This window comes from Pezoporus occidentalis, unplaced genomic scaffold, assembly GCF_034315485.1.
Source record: "Pezoporus occidentalis ecotype Australia unplaced genomic scaffold, CSIRO_AGI_Poc_V1 ctg158, whole genome shotgun sequence".
NCBI classification, from domain to species: domain Eukaryota; kingdom Metazoa; phylum Chordata; class Aves; order Psittaciformes; family Psittacidae; genus Pezoporus; species Pezoporus occidentalis.
This window is the reverse complement of record NW_026913404.1, coordinates 2,327,175-2,348,640: the sequence shown is the minus strand read 5'-3', so window position 1 is coordinate 2,348,640 and position 21,466 is coordinate 2,327,175. Positions and strand designations below refer to the sequence as shown.

The window sequence follows — 21,466 nt, the reverse complement described above, 5'->3', positions numbered from 1 at the left end:
ACAGACCCTGAAACCGACTGGAGGTGCCCTCAGTGCCTGTCACTTCTGTCTACAGCAGTTTGAAAAGCCCTTTTCAAACATAAAAGGAAGGAAATGTTCAGCCACAAGGATTCACCAGGTGGCCACAGAGATGCTGCGAGGGCTGGAGCAGCTTTGGAGTCAGGCTGAGAGAGCTGGGCTTATTCAGCCTGGAGAAGAGAAGGCTCCTTAAGGGGAGACCTTAGAGCAGCTCCAGTGCCTAAAGGGGCTACAAGAAACCTGGAGAGGGGCTTTGGACAAGGGGGAATGGCTTTAACCTGACAGAAGGTAGACTGAGATGAGCTCTTAGGTAGAAGCTCTTCCCTGTGAGGGTGCTGAGGCACTGGCACAGGTTGCCCAGAGAAGCTGTGGCTGCCCCATCCCTGGCAGTGTTCAAGGCCAGGTTGGACGGGGCTTGGAGCAACCTGGTCTAGTGAAAGGTGTCCCTGTCTGTGGCAGGGGCTTGGAACTGGATGAGCTTTAAGGTCCCTTCAACCCAAACCAGTATGGGATTCTATAAGAATCCAGTACTGCAGTCCAGCCTCATGGCCTTCTCCAGTACCTGCCCTCTGGTGCCACACTCTGTGTCTGCCTTTCCTTGTTCTGTTGGAACGGAATCCAGCAAATGCCAGGATGCGGAAAAGCTGTAGGAATTGCCAATAATAAAGGTTTCACCCATGGCCCTACTTAACCTTAACTGATGCACAACACTGTGCCTACAGCCCCACATCATTGCATATGAACCATGGCAACAGCTCTTCGAGGTAGATGTTGTGTTTTGCATATGGAATACTGGAAAGAGGGGAAAGCTCCTCAGTAAGCTGGAGCTCCATTTCGTTACCTGAACACAGCCTGAGCTCACTGACCTCACCAAGGAGCTGCTGCTGGGACACTGAACTTGTCCCCATCTCAACTAACAAAAGATTGCTGTGAAGGAAAGAGCCTGGTTTATTTTCTGATGTCATTTTTTTTGGCGGGGTGGGGAGGGAAGGTGATGTGAAAGAATTTTGCTTCTCTTGTATGTGCCGACGGGCAAAGTCACATTTAACACTGCCACAACATCCAGGCTGGTGCCAGCCTTCTCCTGTTACCATTCAGGAAGAAAGCAATCTCTACTGGATTACTGAACGTGGTAGCCAAGTACACTGGTAGCCAGTTTTGCTTAAAATTGACAAAGAAGCCACCACAAGCTGCCTCCTAAACAGACATGAGCTGGAATCTCTTGGACTGAAGGGTGATACTGCTGAGGAACAGGGACAAAAAGGAGGCTGTGATTTCTCTGGAGGCAGGAGGAGGGAGTACTCCCTGCAACCAACTGGCTCTTCCTGGCTCCTTCAGAGCCCTGGCCTCACTCCAGGTGCCCCACTGACAGGAGTTAAATACCTAACCCAGCTACTGGCGGGAGAACAGCACAGGCCATGTTTGAGAGTAGAATAATAATCCAGTGGAATGGAAAAGATTCTTAACCAGAGCAAGCCAAGGGAAACTGGAATGTCACCATCATGGGACATGACACAAGAAGCTGAAATCCTCCATCAGCATAGGGAGGGCGAGGCTGGGTTTGCTCCTGGTGCTTTGGGAGTCCATTTGAAACTTTCTAGCATCAGAATTAGTTACAGGTAAAGGATCTGACATGAGGGATACATAGATGCGCTTTTAGTTCCAGTACTCGATTTTCCAGAGCAAATGTAGTGCTCTTGCCCCTGTCAGACTCCAATGATATTGTAATGCCAGAGCTAGAAGTTTCATTCACCTGGGAGAAACAATGAAGTCCATGGGAATACCTGGAGAACTCTGAAAGCAGAATTTCCCCATGGCCTGCATTAGTTACCTGTTCCACTCTTACAGTGTGAGATGCAAGGTGGGAGAGCAATTGCCTTGCCTCCAACCCTGAAAACACCCAAACAGCTCATATGAACACAGTGAGTTGTCTCCCATTGTTTCAGATATTGGGGTTCCTTTCTTCTCCTGCAACGCCTGGTACTTCCAAAGCAGTCATTAAAAAAAGGATTAGTAGGAATGTGTCTGTTGTTCTTGGCCACACAGATTCCATCAGCCTTAAAAGCTTGGTGAGAGGGAAAGCAGCACCAAGTCTTTGCTGAGGAAGATGCCATGGGTGATGCATGGATGGCTGTGCCCAAGGAGGAATTGCACTTCGACCACCAGCCGTGCTCCCAGTTTGTGCTGCTCCCCAGCTGGGGACTGGAAGCTTCTTCAGGTTAGGCCACATGTGACACGAGCTGCTTGGTTGGGATAGCTCCAGCCCCTGCAGGATCCAACAGTCTTCCTGATCCTTCTGCAGGCAGTGGATCTGTCAGAGGTAACCTCCATGGCGGGTATGAGGTCTTCACACAGCACAGCTGGATTCAAAAGCAAACATCTGTCCACATCACAAGTCCTGCCAGCTGCAGACACTGCCCAAGGGCAATGGAGCATGTGACACCTATTCCCATTTTGATGACACCTAGACAAGAACACAACTTCCCTACCCAACCTGATAACTGGATCACTGGTGCCTTTGTTGCACATCTATTCTCTGGAATAATCAGTGGAGATAAGGGACAAAGGTGGTATTTTTGGTGTGTCAAAAATGCACAATCTTCTTCCAGCTCCTAAGTCCATCCTCACTTCTCAATACTAAGAAACATCCCTCCAGAGTCCCCAGGCCCTGGAGTGTAACCCTCCTCCACGCCCCCCCCCCCCTTGCAGAAGACAGCAACACACAGCCCTTACCCAAGTGCTGGGTATGATACAGCCCTTAACAGAGAGCATCCAGGGATCCCAACGAGTAGAATCTCAGTAGAAAGACTTATTGGGATTGAAGACAATCAGTTATGCCTTTCTACAACAAAGTTCTTCCCATTAAAAAAGGTGACTGGATTTAATAAATAGTCATTTCTGAAGTTACAAATAAGTTAAAAATTAACTTAGATAAGCTATTATTTGAATAAATACCTTTCAGTAAGAGCTTAAATACATACATGCCTTTTCTTAAAGTTTTCTCTTCAAGTTAACTTGTGTTTTAATAAAGCAAGGTCTATAATACTGCCATAAAATTCTGTGCCTTCAGGAAATAAAATATTGCTTTTCTTAGCCCTTGATAATGATTCACCTCCCATCCACTTTGATGAGATAGGTTGGATCTACTCATTATTGCTTATAAACCTGAGGAAAGAGAAACAGTAGTCCTTCAGAAAGATGCTGCTTACTGGAGTCAGATTGCCTTCTCAAAACCCATTATGACTTGTGTCTCAGTGGGTTAAAAAAAATCCAGCCTGTTTCCTAGTAGCATCCTGTCAAATCAGAAGAGGTTTTAGGTTTGACCCTGGAACTGATTTTTGAAGCATCCTCTCTGTATAAAGGAATTTCCAGTTTAAGTCCTTGCACTTGAAGTGCCCATTTCACACTCTGATGTGTAACTGCCACCCTGGGCACCCAGGAAACTAGATTTGTTTTGCTACATGAATAGTCCTACAGAGCAAACAGATAAGGCAACATCAGTCTCCTCTACATAGGAAAAGGACTGACTGGAAAGAGCCCTTTCAAGTGGAATAACACAGATTCATGCAAACTGACATTCATCCAAAACCCATTTGTGAAAAAGACTACTGAGAAGTAGACATCTGATATAAAGATTTCTAAGTCTGCCATATGAATAATGTTTGATGCTCACAGCAGCTCCCAGAAGCCTCTCTGTGTCCAAATGGCTGCTCCCTGTGGTCAGGCAAACGACTGCCTCCATGCTCAGCCGCTGGAGGCTCTTTGGTTTGGTGCACAGAGCAGCTCTAGGGGGCCAGGAGGCCCTGGGTGACTCTTCCTTACTGCTGCAGCCTCAGCCCTGCTATCTAGAAAGATGGGAGCTGCTCTGGGACTGGCTGGACAACGTGGTGGCTCCACTCAGCTGGGAAAAACCACTGTTACAAGATTCCAGACTCGACATGGATCCCCTGGGATGGAACAATACAGATTTGTTAGTAAGGCAGCTATTAATGAAGAACTCTACACATCTGACAGATCAACTTGCACTCTGTAACACGCAGAAGTATTTTACATTTTGTCCCATTGTTTTCAACTAAGAATCTCCATGTCATAACGACAAATTAATTTGCCAGAGACATCCATTTTCCATGTTACACATACTACACCTCATCTCTGGCAATTATTCTGGGAGCAGGATGCAGCTGGAGCTGCTGTGGAGCTGCATTCACTGCTCCTGCACAGAAAGGAATGCCCAGGAGCACTCCAAATGCTCAGTGATGCAGCTGTCACTGCTAACCAAGGAACTCCAGCCTGCTAAACATGACTCCACCTCAGCATGTCCAGCCATGGGCTTCAGCTCTTTCTGGCCAAGCAGACAGGGCTCACTGTAGCTGTGACTGCCTACTCTTCCCATCATACTTTATGCAGGTCAAGTGACAAGTAACAGGTTTGAATGACTGGAGTAAGGAGTTTGTTGCTGCTGCTCCAACTACACAGGATCTAGCCAGGTCACATTCTCAAGACCACCACCTGCAAATCTGTTCTACTTCCTCCATCTCGTAGCAAAAGGCCAAGTACTTAACAAAGAATTTAAGTTACTGGGTGACTGGAGAAGTACTTTTAGCAGTAGAAGAAGCCAGGCAAATCCTGCCTGTGTTGTTGCATTCACCTATTCACCACTGAGCTTTCTCAAGTGCCAAATGAACTATGTGTGAAATAATCCAGCTGGTATTTGATAAGTTACCCCAAAAGTAACTCTTCATAATTGTCCTAAGATAAAGACTCCTCAGTCTAAACTCTCCCCGCTTCTTCAGGTAGCTGTCAGCAAGAACTGAAGCACAGATTCTACTGCGAACATACAGCCAAGAGGTCTCTTATTACCTACAGCACTAAAGGAGATTCTTTGTGCAAAATGCTATTAAGTTTGTTCCCATCTAACTTATCATCAGTGAAACCTATGATCTCCACAGGGCGTGTGTATCAATGTTTAACTCACACTCAGTTCTCTGGCTTCTCTATTGCAAGTCACACAGTAGGACCCCCCCAGTACACCTCCTACCTGAAGTCCTTGGATGCAAGCACCTCGTAGTAGTATATAAGCTTGCACTTGTGACTGGAAACTTGCAGAGAGGCAAGAACATCATCCACCCGAGGGAGGGTGGTGGCAGCACAGGGGGGAGGGCCATGCATCTTCCACTGGAGAATATAAAAGCCAGGCCAGCGAGTGACATGAGATCCCTGGGAGAGAAAAAGTGCCATCAAGTGACTATCATGTGCCTTAAGAAATGGCTGAATTTAGCAAAATCAAAAGCAACTAGTGGAGCTGCCTGCTTTGGGGAGCACGCATCATGGCACACCTCTAAGGCTAGTGACAAAAGGTTATTTTCAATTAGTTTATCCAGGATTATGGAGTCTCTTTCCAATTGCTCACTCTAAATTAGAACTGCAATAGCAGCCACTTTCACAGGGAATACAGAGAACAATGACCACAACTGTTTCTAAGCACAACATGATTTGCCTTGCCATCAATTCCTTCCCCTTGCCACCATGGCACCTTAGATCCATGCCAGGACCCAAAGACATCTGACCTGGATGCTTTCTCCTTCCCGGCAAACCAGTGGAGATTCCATATGGCTGTAATCCACCCCAAGGACCCACGTCTTGTCAATCAGCTGCATATTGTCCCCAGCAGCAGAGGTACTTGGTAACGTGGCTTCTTTGTGACTTGTTTCAGGAGCTCGTTTGGAGTGGAAGAGGCTGAACACCACATCTCCCTTCAGGATGTCAAAATCCCATGTGATGACAGATTCCCCTTCCAGAATCTCCACAACTATCTAAGAAGGGAACAAAACAAGCCCATTGTAGAAAGATTCTAAGGGGACAGCCACTCTGCAAAGATGTTTTTCTCCACCATCCTTCAGTTATGCCATTGGTCTGGATTCCTAAGGAGGATACAAACCCATTGCCATCACCAGACTTCTGCCACAGTACATCTACTCAGGTGTTTTCACCCCATCCCTCCTCTGTATCAAAGTTTCTTGTAAATAATTTACTAGCTCTGGAAAACCTCAGCAGAACTGCAGCAAAGCATTCCAGACAGCAAAGAGCACTCCAAAAGGCACTGTTGCTTTTTAAGGAATCAAGCAGGCCAAGTCAGTTACTCACTATCAGTGAAGCTGGTGGACTGCTTTGACACTCAAGTGCTGCTCTTTCGGACATTGTTTTCTCATGATGCCTATCAGGACATTCCCAGTACTTACCTTCTTAAATCACCACTACTGCTGTCCCAGCTACACCACTGGGAATGGAAGCTGTACTATCAAGAAGGCAAACTGAGTGAGCTTTATTTCCCCAGAGGAGGAGGAGGAGACTGTATCCTACAGAAGATGAAGCCACAGTAGAAGTAAAAGACACTGTTCCTCAAATTGCTGTTCTTCACTTCCACACTCCTGGCTGTTAGCTGGCATTAGCCTTCCCAGGAAAGGCATACTGCTGAACCATCTTTGGGAGCACTTAATTGCTCTAGTCAGCCTTTAACAGAAGCGACAAACCTGCAACATATTCCCCCCGCAGCCTTGTGAAGTTCTGGTTTGTACCTCATGTGGAGCTCCTTTGAGGACGCTTGCAGAGTGATAGATAGTTTCTGTCCATAACCGGATGTGATCCGAGTTCTCTGACTCATCTTCTGTTTGATAAAGTGACTTGGGAACAAGGCCACCTTCTGGGACAGTACACTGGAAAAGTCAGACAAATATGAGGGTTTAAACTAATCTAATGGCAAAGTATCAAGTCATCTGTACCACAAACCCTCACTGCCTGTCAGACAGAGGCTGACACCATCAGCTGGTGTAAGATTCCACAGTGAAACTAATTACATGAACTGTAATAGTTTATCTATTCTCCATGTAGACCTAACCTCAAATCCCCTTTCTCCAAGGCAACATCACCACTTCAGGGTGAAGTCTGTGCACAAGTTAACTTCACTGTGCTCAGAGCAGAAGTACCCCCACCACAACAGAGGTTTAGCCGCCTTTCAGAAAGAAGTGGAAGAAGGCCAGGGCATTAAGGAGGAGGGAATGGAGGATGCTTGCAGGTTCCACCTGCACAATAGGAAGGAAAACTCACCATACAGTCTCCTCCCAGGAAGTCTGGGATCACATCTTTGTCCACATAATCGACCAGCCCTCCTGGACCCTGATAGTTATTCCCACTGTAAATGAGGAACTTCTGTCTTGTGTTCTCATTGATAAAGGGACTAACCTGAAATAGAAAGTGGATAGAAGACATGTCACTGAGTGAAGTTAGAGACAATGTTTATACCATCTTACATGGATGCTTCAGGCTCTAGACTGGAAGGCCTCTGCAGCAGGAATACAGACCAGCACACCAATTCCCCAGAGAAAGGGTAACAAATGGCAAGGGTACAGTATCATCTCACAACGGGTTTTACCTCATATAAAATAAGCTTGCAGTCACCACATCACATATAAACCTCACAAGAAATTTAACCACCATGTTTTCACATTGCCAGAACAGCCATCAGGCACCAGGCAGAACCACATTTTTTCTTACTCTTCAATGTCCTCCAGCATGAGATTAAAAACAAACCCCATTTGACTTCTCCCATCAGTATAAAACCTCACCAACTTTGGGTTACCGTGGGCATGCATGAGGAGTTGAAGTTTATCTCTGACATCCTGTCCTGCCCTGGTGGACAACAGCCACTGCAACCAAATGAGCTACAGGCATGTTATGGCTTGCTCTGTAGTGATGCTGTGGCCTCTTCAGGAGTTAAGCCACAAGTTCCTTGGAAGCTTTTCCTTCCCTAACCTTTCAAACAAGCAGAACTCACACTGACTGGATGATTTAGCTATTTGTACATGCACAAGATTCTGCAGTCCAGATTTCACCCACCAAAGTCCAGAGCACAGGAAAAACCCTGGGTGCTCGCACTATCAACAGTCTCCCCAGAGTCTCAGGGTAGTTGTCCTCCACAACCTCAATTATCCGAAGCAGGGCCTTAACTCCAGGCCGCCAGAGATGCCGCATATTCAATCCTTCCAAGTCCACCAGACATGTCCAGGATCTAAAAGAACACACGGAAAGAGACCTGTCAGAAATTCACTGCACAGTGGCTACTCAGCTGATGAGCCACAGACTCTTTCAGTAACACTGCAGCCTGTACAGGATCTAGCGAATCCACCAAGGGAGAGCAGCATTGCAATGAAAAGCAGATCTCCACTCACAGGCAGAGACAGCCTGAATCTGGCTGAGCTTTCAGGTAAAACAGACACCCAAGCCCAAAGGCAAGAACATATGGTGTCAGTGTGGAAGAGGATGAAGGCATCCAGGCCTATTCCTAAAAATAATTCGAAAAGTATATTTTAAATGAAGCTGGAAACTGGCAGTTTCCTGTATAAAAAAGAATTTGAAGGGTCTGGACTAAAATCACCAATATTAGATTAAATTAATCTGAAATGGGACATAAAAAGACATAAGGAAGGATCCATACTTACTTTCATATGAAGATGTAGAATTTATCAGCATTTAAGTCCACTATATACAGCACCCAAAGCCCAGGAACAGCCCAGAACATGGACCCACTGCCATCTATCTGCAGCTTAATCCTAGGACATCATCTAAAACCTTCACTCAGAGAGGTTTTTCTCAACATGTCAGTTCAAACTCTGTAAGGATACAAGAAAATTAACTGTACTAACGTGATGGGGCGGCCAAAGATGTTGGTGTTTTCCTCACACCTCTTTTGTCCTTCCTCATTAATTGACAGAACCTAAAATGAAAGCCAGTCAGAGTGGGGTTAGCCTCAGTATGAGAAACCAGGACAGGCAGCAGATCTTATTTCAAAAACCAGAACCTAGAAGCACACCACCTTGAGAACTTGCAGTGTACAAAACAGAATGAAAGTTTACATTAAAAAAGGCTTCTGCACTGAAAAGTTGAGCTGATCATACAAGGTACAGATACTGAAAATCTAAGATGAAGGAGAACAATCTCAAGTTCAAATGTTATAGCTGAGCTACATGAGAGGGCCATGGAAAGCTTACGGTGAACTGCAGGTTATTGGAAAGCGTCTTTCTGGCCAATCTGTACCATTACAAAAGCTTCACTTCTGTCTCTGCAGGAAAACGGAGCAGCTGTGCCATGTCACGTCACTAAGCCGACTTTGAGTTGCCAGCCACACAACACAGGAACTGTGTCAGGCAGGTAGATTGCTGTCGCTCCATAATACTCTAAACACCCCAAGGGAGATGGGAGTACTTTGGGTGAGAAAGGAAAATACAACTCACATGTCGCAACAATGATTCCTCTCCCAAAGCTTTCACCAAACCTTTTGTGTCCATCTGGCCAAGACGAAGGATGTAGAGTGGTCGTCCATCTTAACAAAACAAAACAAAACAAAGCAAAAAAACCAAAATAACCAAAGAAGAGGATTAGAGAGGGCCACATGAAATCATGGAATGGTTTGTGCTGGAAGGGACCTTAAAGCTCACCCAGTTCCACCCCCCTGCTGTGGGCAGGGACACCTTCCACTAGAGCAGGCTGCTCCAAGCCCCATCCAACCTGGCCTTGAACACTGCCAGGGATGGGGCAGCCACAGCTTCTCTGGGCACCCTGTGCCAGCGCCTCAGCACCCTCACAGGAAGAACTTCCTCCTTATACCTAACCTGAACATCCCTGTTTCAGTTTAAACCCCTTGTCCTATTGCTACAATCCCCGATTAAGAGTCCCTCTCCAGCATCCTTGTAGGCCCCCTTCAGATACTGGAAGGCTGCTTTGAGGTCTCCACGCAGCCTTCTCCAGGCTGAACAGCCCCAACTTTCTCAGGCTATCTTCATACGGGAGGTGCTCCAGTCCCCTGATCACCCTTGTGACCTCCTCTGGACTTGCTCCAACAGCTCCGTGCCCTTCTTATGTTGAAGACACAAGAACTGCACACAGTGCTGCAAGTAGGGCCTCACAAGAGCAGAGTAGAGGGGCAAGATAACCTCCATTGACCTGCTGGTCACACTCTTTTTGATATATGAAATATTTTAAAAGGATAAAAATCACATCCAAAGGCAGCCTTATCAAATTGATGCTGCTTTGGACTCACTCTAGTCTGCCTCATCTGTGTAGAGAAAATAAAGTTACATCAAAACAAAGTGGCTATTTACATGTGAGTGGCTTTGTTAGTGTTTAAATTGCCGATACTCACAAGGTCCTATAATCAACCCATGCTCTAACTCAAGGGGCAGCTTCTCACCTTTGTCTTGGTAATGCCACCCTCCAGTGTAGTATTCATCTAGGAGGGCTGGAGGCCTCCAGGACTGGAGGATGTAATCCACCTGGTACTGCTTGCGCCAAGACAGCGACTGGCAGAGCATTTCTCGAGCCTTGTCGATGTTGAAGTCCCGCGCCCGCAGGAACCGAAGGATATGTTCATCTTTAGGGATCTGAGAGAAGAGAAAGTCTAAGATCAAGACCGCTACATTACCTGTACCACTATTCCGTAAAGCCCACAGAGAAGCATGTACCATTTTTTAGCCTCTTAAAATGAAGATAAATAAACTTACATGCCTTCTGCCTCCCTCCTCACCTAATCCAGCTGAATGCAGCAGATGGTGCTAGGAGCACAAAGAAGGGACTGATTCACAGCCTGTGAGAGAAGCCTTTCACTGGTCTCAAAGCCCCAGCAAACTGAGCTTGCTGAAGTTTCCCTCAGGTAGCTATCCCAAAAGGACAAACAAAATACTGTATGAAAGCAAGAGCTGCAAGCTGACTGCCCATAGGGGAAAATCAAAGGATGGAAAGCATCCATAGGTAACTTGTTACCTGAGCTTAAGCACTTTTTGGAGGGAGATCATGACACCATAGTCTTTGAGTGATTACCCCCTACACCAATTCCAGCTCTCATGCAGATCTCCCTTCTGCTTTGCTGCTGATAATCCCTCCTTGGTGTTGTCTCAACAGGAAAGCATTAGAGCTCTTTGACAAGCTTCCCTGCCCCATCACATCATGCTAACTCCTGCCAAAACATACATATTGACCAGAACTACAACAAGTAGTTATTGTAGTCTGGTCAAATCTCTATCACTCATCCCAACACTTTCTATCAGTAATCCTAGCAGCACAAAAGCTTTCCCAAATCAGGTCTGTAGAATGGTTTATTCCAACCTTCTTCTCAATCTCACATGTTCCCTCTTAGCTGAAAATAAAAATCAAAGATTTGCATACTAAGCATCAGGAACTAACCATATACCTGACAGATTCCACAGCAGGGCCGAATTTGTCTAAAAGCCTGTCAAGCTGCAAACCCAAATGGATTCTAGCTGCATATGCTGCTCTGCTTTTTTCTCCTCACCCCAACTCCCTCAGAAGTGTTTGGCCCCATCTGCTACATCAAGCTTCCATTAAAAATTCAAGTTCTGGCAAGCAGGGATAGCCTCCTCTGGAGTGTCTGTACTGACTGAGCATGACCTAAGCAATCTGAGCCCTGCTGTAGAACAAATAAAAGCTCATGTTTGGGAGTCAAAGCTCTTTTGTTTGTTCATTGACATGCTCACAACTATAGAAAGCAGGGGAGAAAGCAGAGCCATCACCTGTGTCAGGCTGGGAGCAACCCCAGTATCACAACCTGGTATGAAACTGCAAGAGATATTAAGAATTTATTCCACCTACAGAAAGGGGTAGGGTTCAGGCAGCCTAAAGCAAAGCCTAGAAGCACCTGAAGAGATAGGACATTAACAATGCTCAGCATACTCTAATGCTGCAAACACTGCATTTATCTCTCATGGAAAGAAGAGGGCAGCCATCCCCAATAAGATCTCTAAGGTATTTATAAGAACACCACCAAAGTTTTCTGCAGCAGAGCAAGGGTAAAAGCAGCAGAACTCTCATCAGCTGATCTATGTTTCTGCTGCTCAGAGGAAGCTGTTACTCCTCAGACAACAGACAAACCCCACAAACATCTACAACAGACCCCAGATCTCCTGTAAGGCCCAGGAGATGGAATGGCTCTTAGGTTTTTGTATGTTTCAAGCCTATATAGTCCATAGCCTCAGATAAGAGGCAAATTTAGCACTTTTGTTTAGACCAAAGGCAGGGACCTCCTGGGACTTACTCCATAGTGTAGTCTCTTATCTTTATCCAAACAAAGCAGTAACTCCCATATGAGGTTTTAATCTCAGCCTCCTTTTCTCTTTACCAGTGACAGTACATGTACTCCTTTGCATAGTGCAAAGACGTTGATTAATAGCTGTAAGTATCTGCAATTTTAACGCCATTTGATGATTGTTTCTTCAGCTACTCAGATTTTTAAAGCAATGATAAATCTGGTCCTAAAGGATATCTTCTTTGGAGGGAACAGGGACTGGATACTGAAATAGGATAAAGAGAAAAAAAATAAGAATAAAAAGGAACATCACCACTTTCTCTATGAGGGTGCTGAGGCGTTGGCACAGGTTGCCCAGAGAAGCTGTGACTGCCCCATCCCTGGCAGTGTTCAAGGCCAGGTTGGATGGGGCTTGGAGCAACCTGGTCTAGTGGAAGGTGTCCCTGCCCATGGCAGGGGGGTGGAACTGGATGAGCTTTAAGGTACCTTCCAACCCAAACCAGTCTGGGATTCTATGATTTTCCAAGAAACAGAAGATCTACAAATATTTTTTGATAGAGGAATAAGGACAGCCTTGCTTCAAATTAAGAGAGCAGATTCTCACAGCAAGGTAACAGCCTCTCCAGAGAAAACTCAACTCATGTAGGGCAAGTTCCCAATTCTCTATTACACTGACAAGCAATCAAAATCTAACTCCTTACCCCTACCTGCAAAAACACACCCAACCATTTAAATTGTGTTTCTTCCACCTGAAAGCAGCATCCTTGGAGATCCCATGCATGGATAAAGTCTCACTGTCTTATTCTCATCTAGGGCTCATTTTTAGCTGGTTAGCCAATAGTTGAGACATCTCCTACCACACAGAAATCCACTGGACAGGTTACTATTAACTTGAAAAGCCTTGTACCACATATTTCATAACATAATAATGCCTGGGCATTTATCCTTACCCTTTGCTTTATGTCTGCTTGTTGTCAAACCCCTTTTATTTGACAGGAGGTTGATCATGGGAGACAGATCACAACCAATACTTAGTAGAGCTCATTTCGTCAGTGAAGCTGTTATTAGCAGTGCACACACAGTTACCTGGTTAGTTGGGAGGCCAGCCCTAGCTGTTTACTCAGAGGCAGAGAATCATATTGACATGATAGGAGCTTGCAGGTAGACGTTCAGACAGCCCTTCAGTCCTTTTTTCTGTTGAGGGTGTATATATTCCTGTAGGCACTACCTGCATCTAGCAGCCAGCATAATTTTGGACATGGTCTCAGTTATATAACCTGTTGTTGATGCTACTCTAGACCAGTGGCCTTGGACAGATTTGGCAGATGCTTGGTGTTCTCAATTTATCAGCTCACAGATTCAACAGTGTTGGTATTCTCTGGAGCCTGTCAGCTGCTGGGAGACTTTCACACATTACCTCAACCTCTGCTGTTACCATTACCTCTGCTGTTCTCTTCAGCCTGTGGTTTTCTGGTAACTGTTTCTCCATCCACATTCACAGGTACCAACAAAACCCCCACACACACTCTCTCACAGAAGGGGACTTCAAGTTCAGTAACAAAACTATAGCACTAAATCTGTTACACTTTACATAGACAATTAGTTTTTCCAAGAAGAAACAAGGGGTTTATAAATCATGTTTAAGCTCTTATACCTCCCCTTATACTCAGATGAGACATGCCCTCTTCTCAGCTCTCAAAGGCACAGCAAGGCACATAGAAAGCACAGTAGCCTCTTTTGAAAACGCCAATTCAAAGAAAAAGACAAATCCAAAGCCTGTGACTGCAGAATACCTCCTAACTCATTCTGTATGGCTGACAGAACAGTTACCTTCTAAGGCAGGAAACTATTACTATTGAAACCTTATCTAGCTGTACTGTTTTCAAGGAGAGTCACTTGCTCCAACAATATTTCTCCTGGTTTCCTCTCTTTGTAAGCAACATTCCACTATTTATCTATTCAGCTCACCCACTTATTGTCTTTTGCTATCCTTGGTCCTTCCATCCCACTCAATCTCTCTCCATCAGGAAACCTCAAGTTAGATCACCTTTGAGGCATTCAAACTGCTCTAGATTTTTTCTTTTCTCAACCACATACCAGTTACCTCTTGGTCTGATCTAGACACTCCAACCAGGAGGAGCCCAAGCAGCTGCTGAAGCAGAGCTGTATTTCAGCAGAGTAGGGATACATCTAGCGCACAGTACCTCTGCTGCTTTTTAGGGAAATGTGTTTCTATGTCTACTAGCTGGCCAACTCCAGCTGTACTTGCCCACATCTAGTGTCCTCAGCTCCTCTGTTTTAGAGGCTTTACACAACATACAAGGTAAGACCGTCTACTTCCCACACACTCAAACAGTCCTGGGCAAACAGTCTGGGCAGTCAAGCCCCAGCCAATGCCTACTCTAAACCCACAGCAAAACCTCTGGGCTTGGGGACCTTCCCACACAGAGCACTGAAGCAAGAAAACACAGGTCTGATACCACCAGATCCCACCGCAAGGTCACACAGGCTTTTTGCTACTGGCCTTTCACCCAACCTTGCCAACACAGGCAAGTCTCAGCACACAAATTGTCCATGGGCCTGAGTTTTATTGGAGGGTTGAAGGCACATGAGGTACAAGAATCTTGTGTTGAGGCTTGCACAGCGTGCTCCCTGCCTCATCTACCCACCTTGCCTTTGTGCGTCTCTTGCAGCCACTGGCGCAGGCGAATCAAGCAGCTCTCCTGCATCGGAGTCAGCTGGCCCAGATAGCGCTCGATGTAATCAGCATCCAGCTTGTCACCTGGAGGGAGTAAAAGAGAACAGTTCAGAGGAGACCTGGCATAGCCAGAAAGGAGATTTCTACACAGCAGGTTACTTAGGATTTACACTGGAAGAGCTCAGAAGCCCTCATTTTTGATGCCTAAGGGAAGTGAGGGATATTCTCATGGCGATTAAGGCATGACAACACAGGCAACATTTAAGAATCACTCCTCCTGTCTTCTGGAATGCTAATATTTCATTCAACCCTGAACTGCTCCAGCAGGAACTTAAGAAATATGAGCTCTAGCACCTGCCTCCAACACCTGGGCATTTAAATCCCCCAGTTCCCTACAGATCCCATGCAAAATTCCCATGACAAGAAGCTAAAAACCAGCTGGCTGAAAATTGGCACCAGAAAGGGACAACAACACTACCATAACACTACCATTTCTGACAGCAAGGGAGACTTTAAGGCATGAAGAGAAGCCCTATGCAGACCAGCAGTTCAAGTTCCCTCTAGATCAGAGACAAAGGACAAGGGGTGCGAGACTGCCAGCATTCAGAGACAGAAGCAGAAGTGTCATCCGAAGCTTGGATGTGCAGATGCCAGCAAGGAGAATGTGGTACCCAAAGGGAAGCAAAGCACAGGCCAATAGCTGTGCTGGAGGTACAAAGGCACATGAGAAGGAGGGCTGGGAGATCCACCTCTGAGCTAGCTCTTCATCAAGTACAAAATACTTTCAGCAAGTACCATTAACGACAGAATAAGGCCTGGACACCCACAGGATATGCTGGTACTGACTGATAATACGGAAATTATAGCATAGAAGTGCTATGCCCCCACTGAATCCACCGAGCCAGAAAACAGGAGAGCAGTCCCAGGGAAGCTGATCACTTCCTAAACATGAATATAAGCAAATAAGTAAGAGCTACTCTCCTCTTCTGCTAGATGGGATCTGCCACTCTTAGTCACAGAATGATCTGGGTTGGAAAGGACCTTAAGATCATCCAGTTCAAATCCCCTGCCATGGGAAGGGACACATCATGCCAGATCATGTCGCCCGAAGGCTCTGTCCAACCTGACCATGAACACTGACGGATGGAGCATTTACAACTTCTCTGGGCAGTCTGTTCCAGCACATCACCACAGGGAAGAACTCCTTCCTTGTATCTAACCTGAACTTTCCCTGTTTAAGTTTGAACCCAATATCCCTTATTGCATTGCTACAGTCCCTGATGAAGAGTCCCTCTCTCAGATTAACTTGAACCCCAAACCACATGAATATTTCGCAGTCAACTCCTTTGAGGTTTTTTTATTCTTTTTCCAGATGGATTCCAATTCTCCTACCAGAGAAGGTCTGGTGACACCAGAACCATTGACAGTTCCAAATTCCAAGCCTTTCCCCTAGTTACACTCAGCAAAACAAGTGCTGTCTTTCCTTCTGAGGAATGACAACTCCTTTATCTAATACCACAGCTCTCAATTAAAAAGTCCTTCCTATTTCTTTTTGCAGAAAAGAATTTTATTTAGTCTAGAAGATACCATCAGATTAACACACAAAGATCTAGAAAGATAAAATCCAATTCAAGCATCTTGTGTGAGTAAGGCATTAGGCAACATTGTCTTGGCCTGATAGAGGGGCAAAAACCATCCAAATAAATCCTCAAGAATATGAATTTTAAAATAGCTAAAACGTTTCATTATAATTTAGGTATAGCATACTCAAGACACCTTTAAGTTTCTCAAATTTAAGGTATAAAGTACCTTAAAGCTAGATGAAAACCAAGTTTTCTTCCTATGCTCAAACTAAACCTATTGCAGGCAGAGTTTTTCTTGTCTTTTCAGTTTTTTTTGGGGGAGAAAAATTCCATTGTTTGTGTTTTTCTTGAAGAAAATAACTTTCCTTCCTCCCCACCCACAATCCAGAAGAAAATCCTTATGCCAAAAGTAGTAAACCTAAACTTATTAGTCAGCGCTGTTCAAGGCACTTAGATCTGGACATCACATACCATCAGAGCTGAGAGCCTCTGCTGGAAGGCAGGAGCTGCCAGTTTGCTCTTTGGTAGTTCCAAGAGCTCCAGAGTCAAGGGCCACAGCAGCATCAGCAGCATCTCCAGCAGCTGGGGTTTGCTCATCCTTCTGCTCACACACACGGGGAGGTGTCCAGCGGGGGATGAACGTGATCCCTTGGGAGATCAGCTCCTTCAGATAGTGTTCAATCACCTCCTTGCCCTGAAGGGGATGACTCTCATTAGGAAAAAGCCACCCCATCTCCCCAGAACCAGCAAGGTGCAGGAAAACTTTCCTCAGGACAGATGACTAATGCTGTTAAACAGAAGAAAATAGTTGTCTCTTTCCATCTGCACAGCCCTGCTGGAAAACTTTGGAAGCACCATACAAATGGTGAATTACAACACTGGCCAAGCAAATGCCAATGCCAATGCAACACTTGTATCCCCTCTCCTGCTTCCAAGCCATCAATTAGCTGCCCTGTTCCTATGCAGTCCAAGGGGGTAAAAAAAAAAGGCCACCAAAAGGAAACCGCTCTTCCCAAGCTGAGAGACAGGGTGCTAATTTTTACCCAGAACTTTCTCTTCCTGCAGAAGAACATTGTCCTCAGTGTGCGAGAAGCCTGGCACCCACCACATCCACTGCCATCCTCCTCTGGCACAGCCTGCTCCCTCCTCTGCACAGACAAATTCCAGCAAGCACGCTGTTTTTCTGCTCAGTGTATGCTGGCTTTTTCTTACTGAGAGATTTCAGAGACATGAGCAGAAGTATAAAACTAGACTGGGTCTATCTCACAGAGGCACACTGAGAGCAGGTGTTTGAATGCGGGGTTTCTGGCACAAAGGAAAGCCCATCTTACCCGCTTGATGTTTGAGGTATACTGCTTCATGGCAATCTTTTCCACTGTGCTTTCAAAACCGAAAAATGACTTGATGTCAAGAGATGCAGATTGTTCAAAGCAAGTCCACTCTTCATTCTCAGGGTGAACCTAAGCCCAAAGACAGACACAGGGTTGGATGGTAACAGACTTCTCACAACATATCAGTGCCCTTGCCCCTGGTACAACTGGCTATTTAATCTCCAGAGCTAGAGACTGAGGGCACAGAAGAGGCTTCCTATGAGGCACCAACAGACCCATATTTAAGTCAGGTTAATTCTCCCAGAGCAATGGAATGCATCATGAACTGGACATATTAATGTTTGTGGTTGTCCTGGGTTCAGCAGTAGCAGTCATTTTTCTCCTTCTTGGTAGCTAGTGCAGCACTGTGTTTTGACTTTCAGCCTGGGAACAGAGCTGATAACAATGGTGTTTTAGTCTGACCAAGGACTTTGTGAGCCTCATGCTCTGCCAGGGAGGAGGGGAAGCTGGGAGGAAGCAGAGACAGGACACCTGACCCCAACTGACCAAAGAGGTATTCCATACCACAGCACGTCATGCCCAGGATATAACGGAGAGTTACCCGGAAGGGCTGGGACTGCGGTGTTGGAGGAGGTATTGGTCAGTGCTTGGTTGGGGGGGGGGGGCAAGTTATCGGTCAGCTGGTGGTGAGGTGTTGTATTCTCTTCTCTTGTTATTACCTTTATTATTGTTATTATTGGTAGTAGCAGCAGTGATTTGTGTTATACCTTAGTTATTAAACTGTTCTTATCTCAACCCGTGGGAGTTGCATTCTTTTTGATTCTCTTCTCCGTCCCTTCGGGAGTAGGGGGAGGGCAAGAAGGGGGGGGACAGTGAGTGAAGGAGCTCTGCCTGGTTTAAACCACAACAGTTCTTTTTTGGTGCCCAACGTGGGGCATGAGGGGTTGAGATAACAACAGATCTGACCGAATTAATAGTCACTCGTTGCAATGCTGATTTATTGGCTCTCAGAGTTGTTCTTGTGGATCTCACAGCTTCAGAATGTAGTACCTTACTTAGAGCCGGTATCTGCTGTGTTAGTGTTTATCAAGTGCGGGGCTTGGGCTAAGGTTCTTGTCTCACTGTGCTTTATGGCAATGACTTGTAATACGGGTGGGCTCCAGCAGCAGGGCGGGACGGACGTGGCCGTGGACTTGTACCTGGCCGTCCGGCTGCTCTCCATCTTCATGAGGCTGCGGGGAGCCGAGGGGGAGCGGACTCGGAAGCCGGCGGCTGCTGAAGCGGCCCAGGAGAGCGGCCCCGGGGAGCAACCGGCGGCGGGAGCGGGCCGGGAAGCCGCGAGGGGACGGCTGCCGGTGGAGGAGGTCGGGGCGGTCGAGGAGCGGAAGGAGGCGGCCGCCAAGCAGAGGGAGAAGGCAGCGGAGGGGCCGAGCCCAGCCCCACGACGGCCGAGAGCATTCCCCGGAAGCCGCCCGCCGAGCCCCAGGAGGATGCAGGAGACCACGCAGCATTTCCCAGCAAGGCAGAGGAGGAAGAGCTGGACTCAGGAAAAGAGAAGCTGGTGGTGGGAGAGCCGGCAAGCACAGCAGCTACACCAGCCCCAGTGACAAGTACAGCAGCATCAACTGAGAGTTCTGAAGGTTTTGAACGGCCTTTGGGTACCCTTGGGACCTGCCTGCTGATTGTGATGGGGATCAGCATGTTGGCACACACACAGACTGTGTTTTACCCACAACCATTTTGTCTGATCTCAAAAGTTAAGCAGAGTCGGGTTTGGGTCTTGTCTGGGGTTAGACGAGCATATAGGAGGACCAGGAGATTTTCCCCAAGGCTGGACAGTCATGAGTGGCAGGGCATGTGGGACAGCATGGGCAAGTACCTAGTCCACTGGGCCCCTCCAGTGCTTTGGAAGCACCGGAGATGGAAGGCAGCTGTATGGAGTCCCCAGCAACAAGCTGCAGAAACTGCTGGACGGGACAGTGAATTATTTTAAGCCTGGTGGGCCCATGGCACTTCAGGCCATCAGAGCAGAGATGCAACATAGAGATGGACTCATGGTCAAGGGGTGGATTTAGCAATGGACACTATTGCCCAGATTATTCACAAGTGTGAACACTGCACACAGTCTCTCCTGCTCTGAAAGACTGTTACAAGAGATGGAGCCTGACATCATGGACCAGATGGACTCAGCAGTGCATGGACCAGTCCCTATAAAACTAACATAAGAGTGATGGCATATTGAAAATGTGGGATCTGAGCATGACGTGAATGGTATGGAATAAGGGGTGGGTAATGTCCTGGGTTCAGCAGTAGCAGTCATTTTTCTCCTTCTTGGTAGCTGGTGCAGTGCTGTGTTTTGACTTTCAGCCTGGGAACAGAGCTGATAACAATGATGTTTTTGTTTGGCCAAGGACTTTGTGAGCCTCATGCTCTTCCAGGGAGGAGGGGAAGCCAGGAGGAAGCAGAGACAGGACACCTGACCCAAACTGACCAAAGAGGTATTCCATACCACAGCACGTCATGCCCAGGAGGTGACTGGGAGTTAGCCGGAAGGGCTGGGAGACTGCGGGGTTGGAGGAGGTATTGGTCGGTGCTTGGTCGGGCTGGGGGGGGGGGGGGCAAGTTATTGGTCGGCTGGTGGTGAGGTGTTGTATTCACTTCCCTTGTTATTTCCTTTATCATTGTTATTACTGGTGGTAGCAGCAGTGATTTGTGTTATACCTTAGTTACTAAACTGTTCTTATCTCAACCCATGGGAGTTGCATTCTTTTCGATTCTCTTCTCCGTCCCTTCGGGAGTAGGGGGAGGGCAAGAAGAGGGGGGGACAGTGAGTGAAGGAGCTCTGCCTGGTTTAAACCACGACAGTGGTTAACCCCAGCATTCTTTACATGCACAAGATTAAAAACTCCCTGCTCCAGCTGACCTGAACAGTAATATTTATAGCAAAAGTTGCACTAAAATAGTGACTGCTCTCTTGAAATCATGTCAAAGTTTCTTTACAGAAAGGCAGGGATTGCACATGCAATTGAAAACCCCTACATCTGCAAGAGAAGAAACACAAAACTTTTTTTCTAGTTTTGCATAGGCAACTCAACCACTTATGTTGGTCTTCCCCTCAGAACACAAGACATGGCAGAACAGAGGGATTTCCCACTGTCAGTTCAATATAGAATCCCAGACTGGTTTGCGTTGGAAGGGACCTTGAAGATCATCAAGTTCCAACCCCCTGCCATGGGGAGGGACACCTTTCACTAGACCAGGTTGCTCCAAGCCCCGTCCAACCTGGCCTTGAACACTGCCAGGGATGGGGCAGCCACAGCTTCTCTGGGCACCCTGTGCCAGCTCCTCAGCACCCTCACAGGGAAGAACTTCTGCCTTACATCTAACCTGAACTTTCCCTGGTTTAGTTTGAACCCATTGCCCCTTGGCCTATCATTACAGTCCCTGATAAAGAGTCCCTCTTCAGTACCCATATACACCTTTCCTTTCTAGCCAGTTCTTCTCAGTTACTCTACATAAAACCTATGTAATTTTTTCCTTTTTCAAATTTAACCTTTTTCTGAGAGGGCTCAGCCTCTTCTCTGTAGGTGCTGCTGTTCACAAACTGACACGACAGAAAGAAATTCCAGCCCACACACAAAGACAGGAGCTCTATAAAGGACACAAATTCCCCCAGGGGAACATATTAAGTAACTGCAAGAGCAGGATCCTATTTCTCCAAGTTGCTTTAGAGAGCACTGCAGAA

General features: G+C 46.5%; 1 protein-coding gene across 2 annotated transcripts in view; it reads right to left on the bottom strand.

Annotated features, from left to right (window-relative positions):
* Positions 1–1,746: 1,746 nt before the first annotated feature.
* The window catches only part of SEC14L5 (SEC14 like lipid binding 5), a 41,060-nt gene continuing 21,340 nt past the window's right edge, over positions 1,747–21,466 (bottom strand). For both annotated transcript variants that reach the window (XM_062611968.1, XM_062611969.1), the window contains 12 exons: positions 17,722–17,850; positions 16,862–17,084; positions 14,779–14,891; positions 10,262–10,451; positions 9,306–9,394; positions 8,718–8,788; positions 7,912–8,083; positions 7,123–7,257; positions 6,594–6,731; positions 5,586–5,831; positions 5,057–5,235; positions 1,747–3,965 (listed from right to left, as the gene is read on the bottom strand). In XM_062611968.1, coding sequence (XP_062467952.1) covers positions 3,860–3,965; positions 5,057–5,235; positions 5,586–5,831; positions 6,594–6,731; positions 7,123–7,257; positions 7,912–8,083; positions 8,718–8,788; positions 9,306–9,394; positions 10,262–10,451; positions 14,779–14,891; positions 16,862–17,084; positions 17,722–17,850 — 1,791 coding nt within the window. In that variant the 3' untranslated portion in view covers positions 1,747–3,859. The remainder of the gene's footprint in view (positions 3,966–5,056; positions 5,236–5,585; positions 5,832–6,593; positions 6,732–7,122; positions 7,258–7,911; positions 8,084–8,717; positions 8,789–9,305; positions 9,395–10,261; positions 10,452–14,778; positions 14,892–16,861; positions 17,085–17,721; positions 17,851–21,466) is intronic.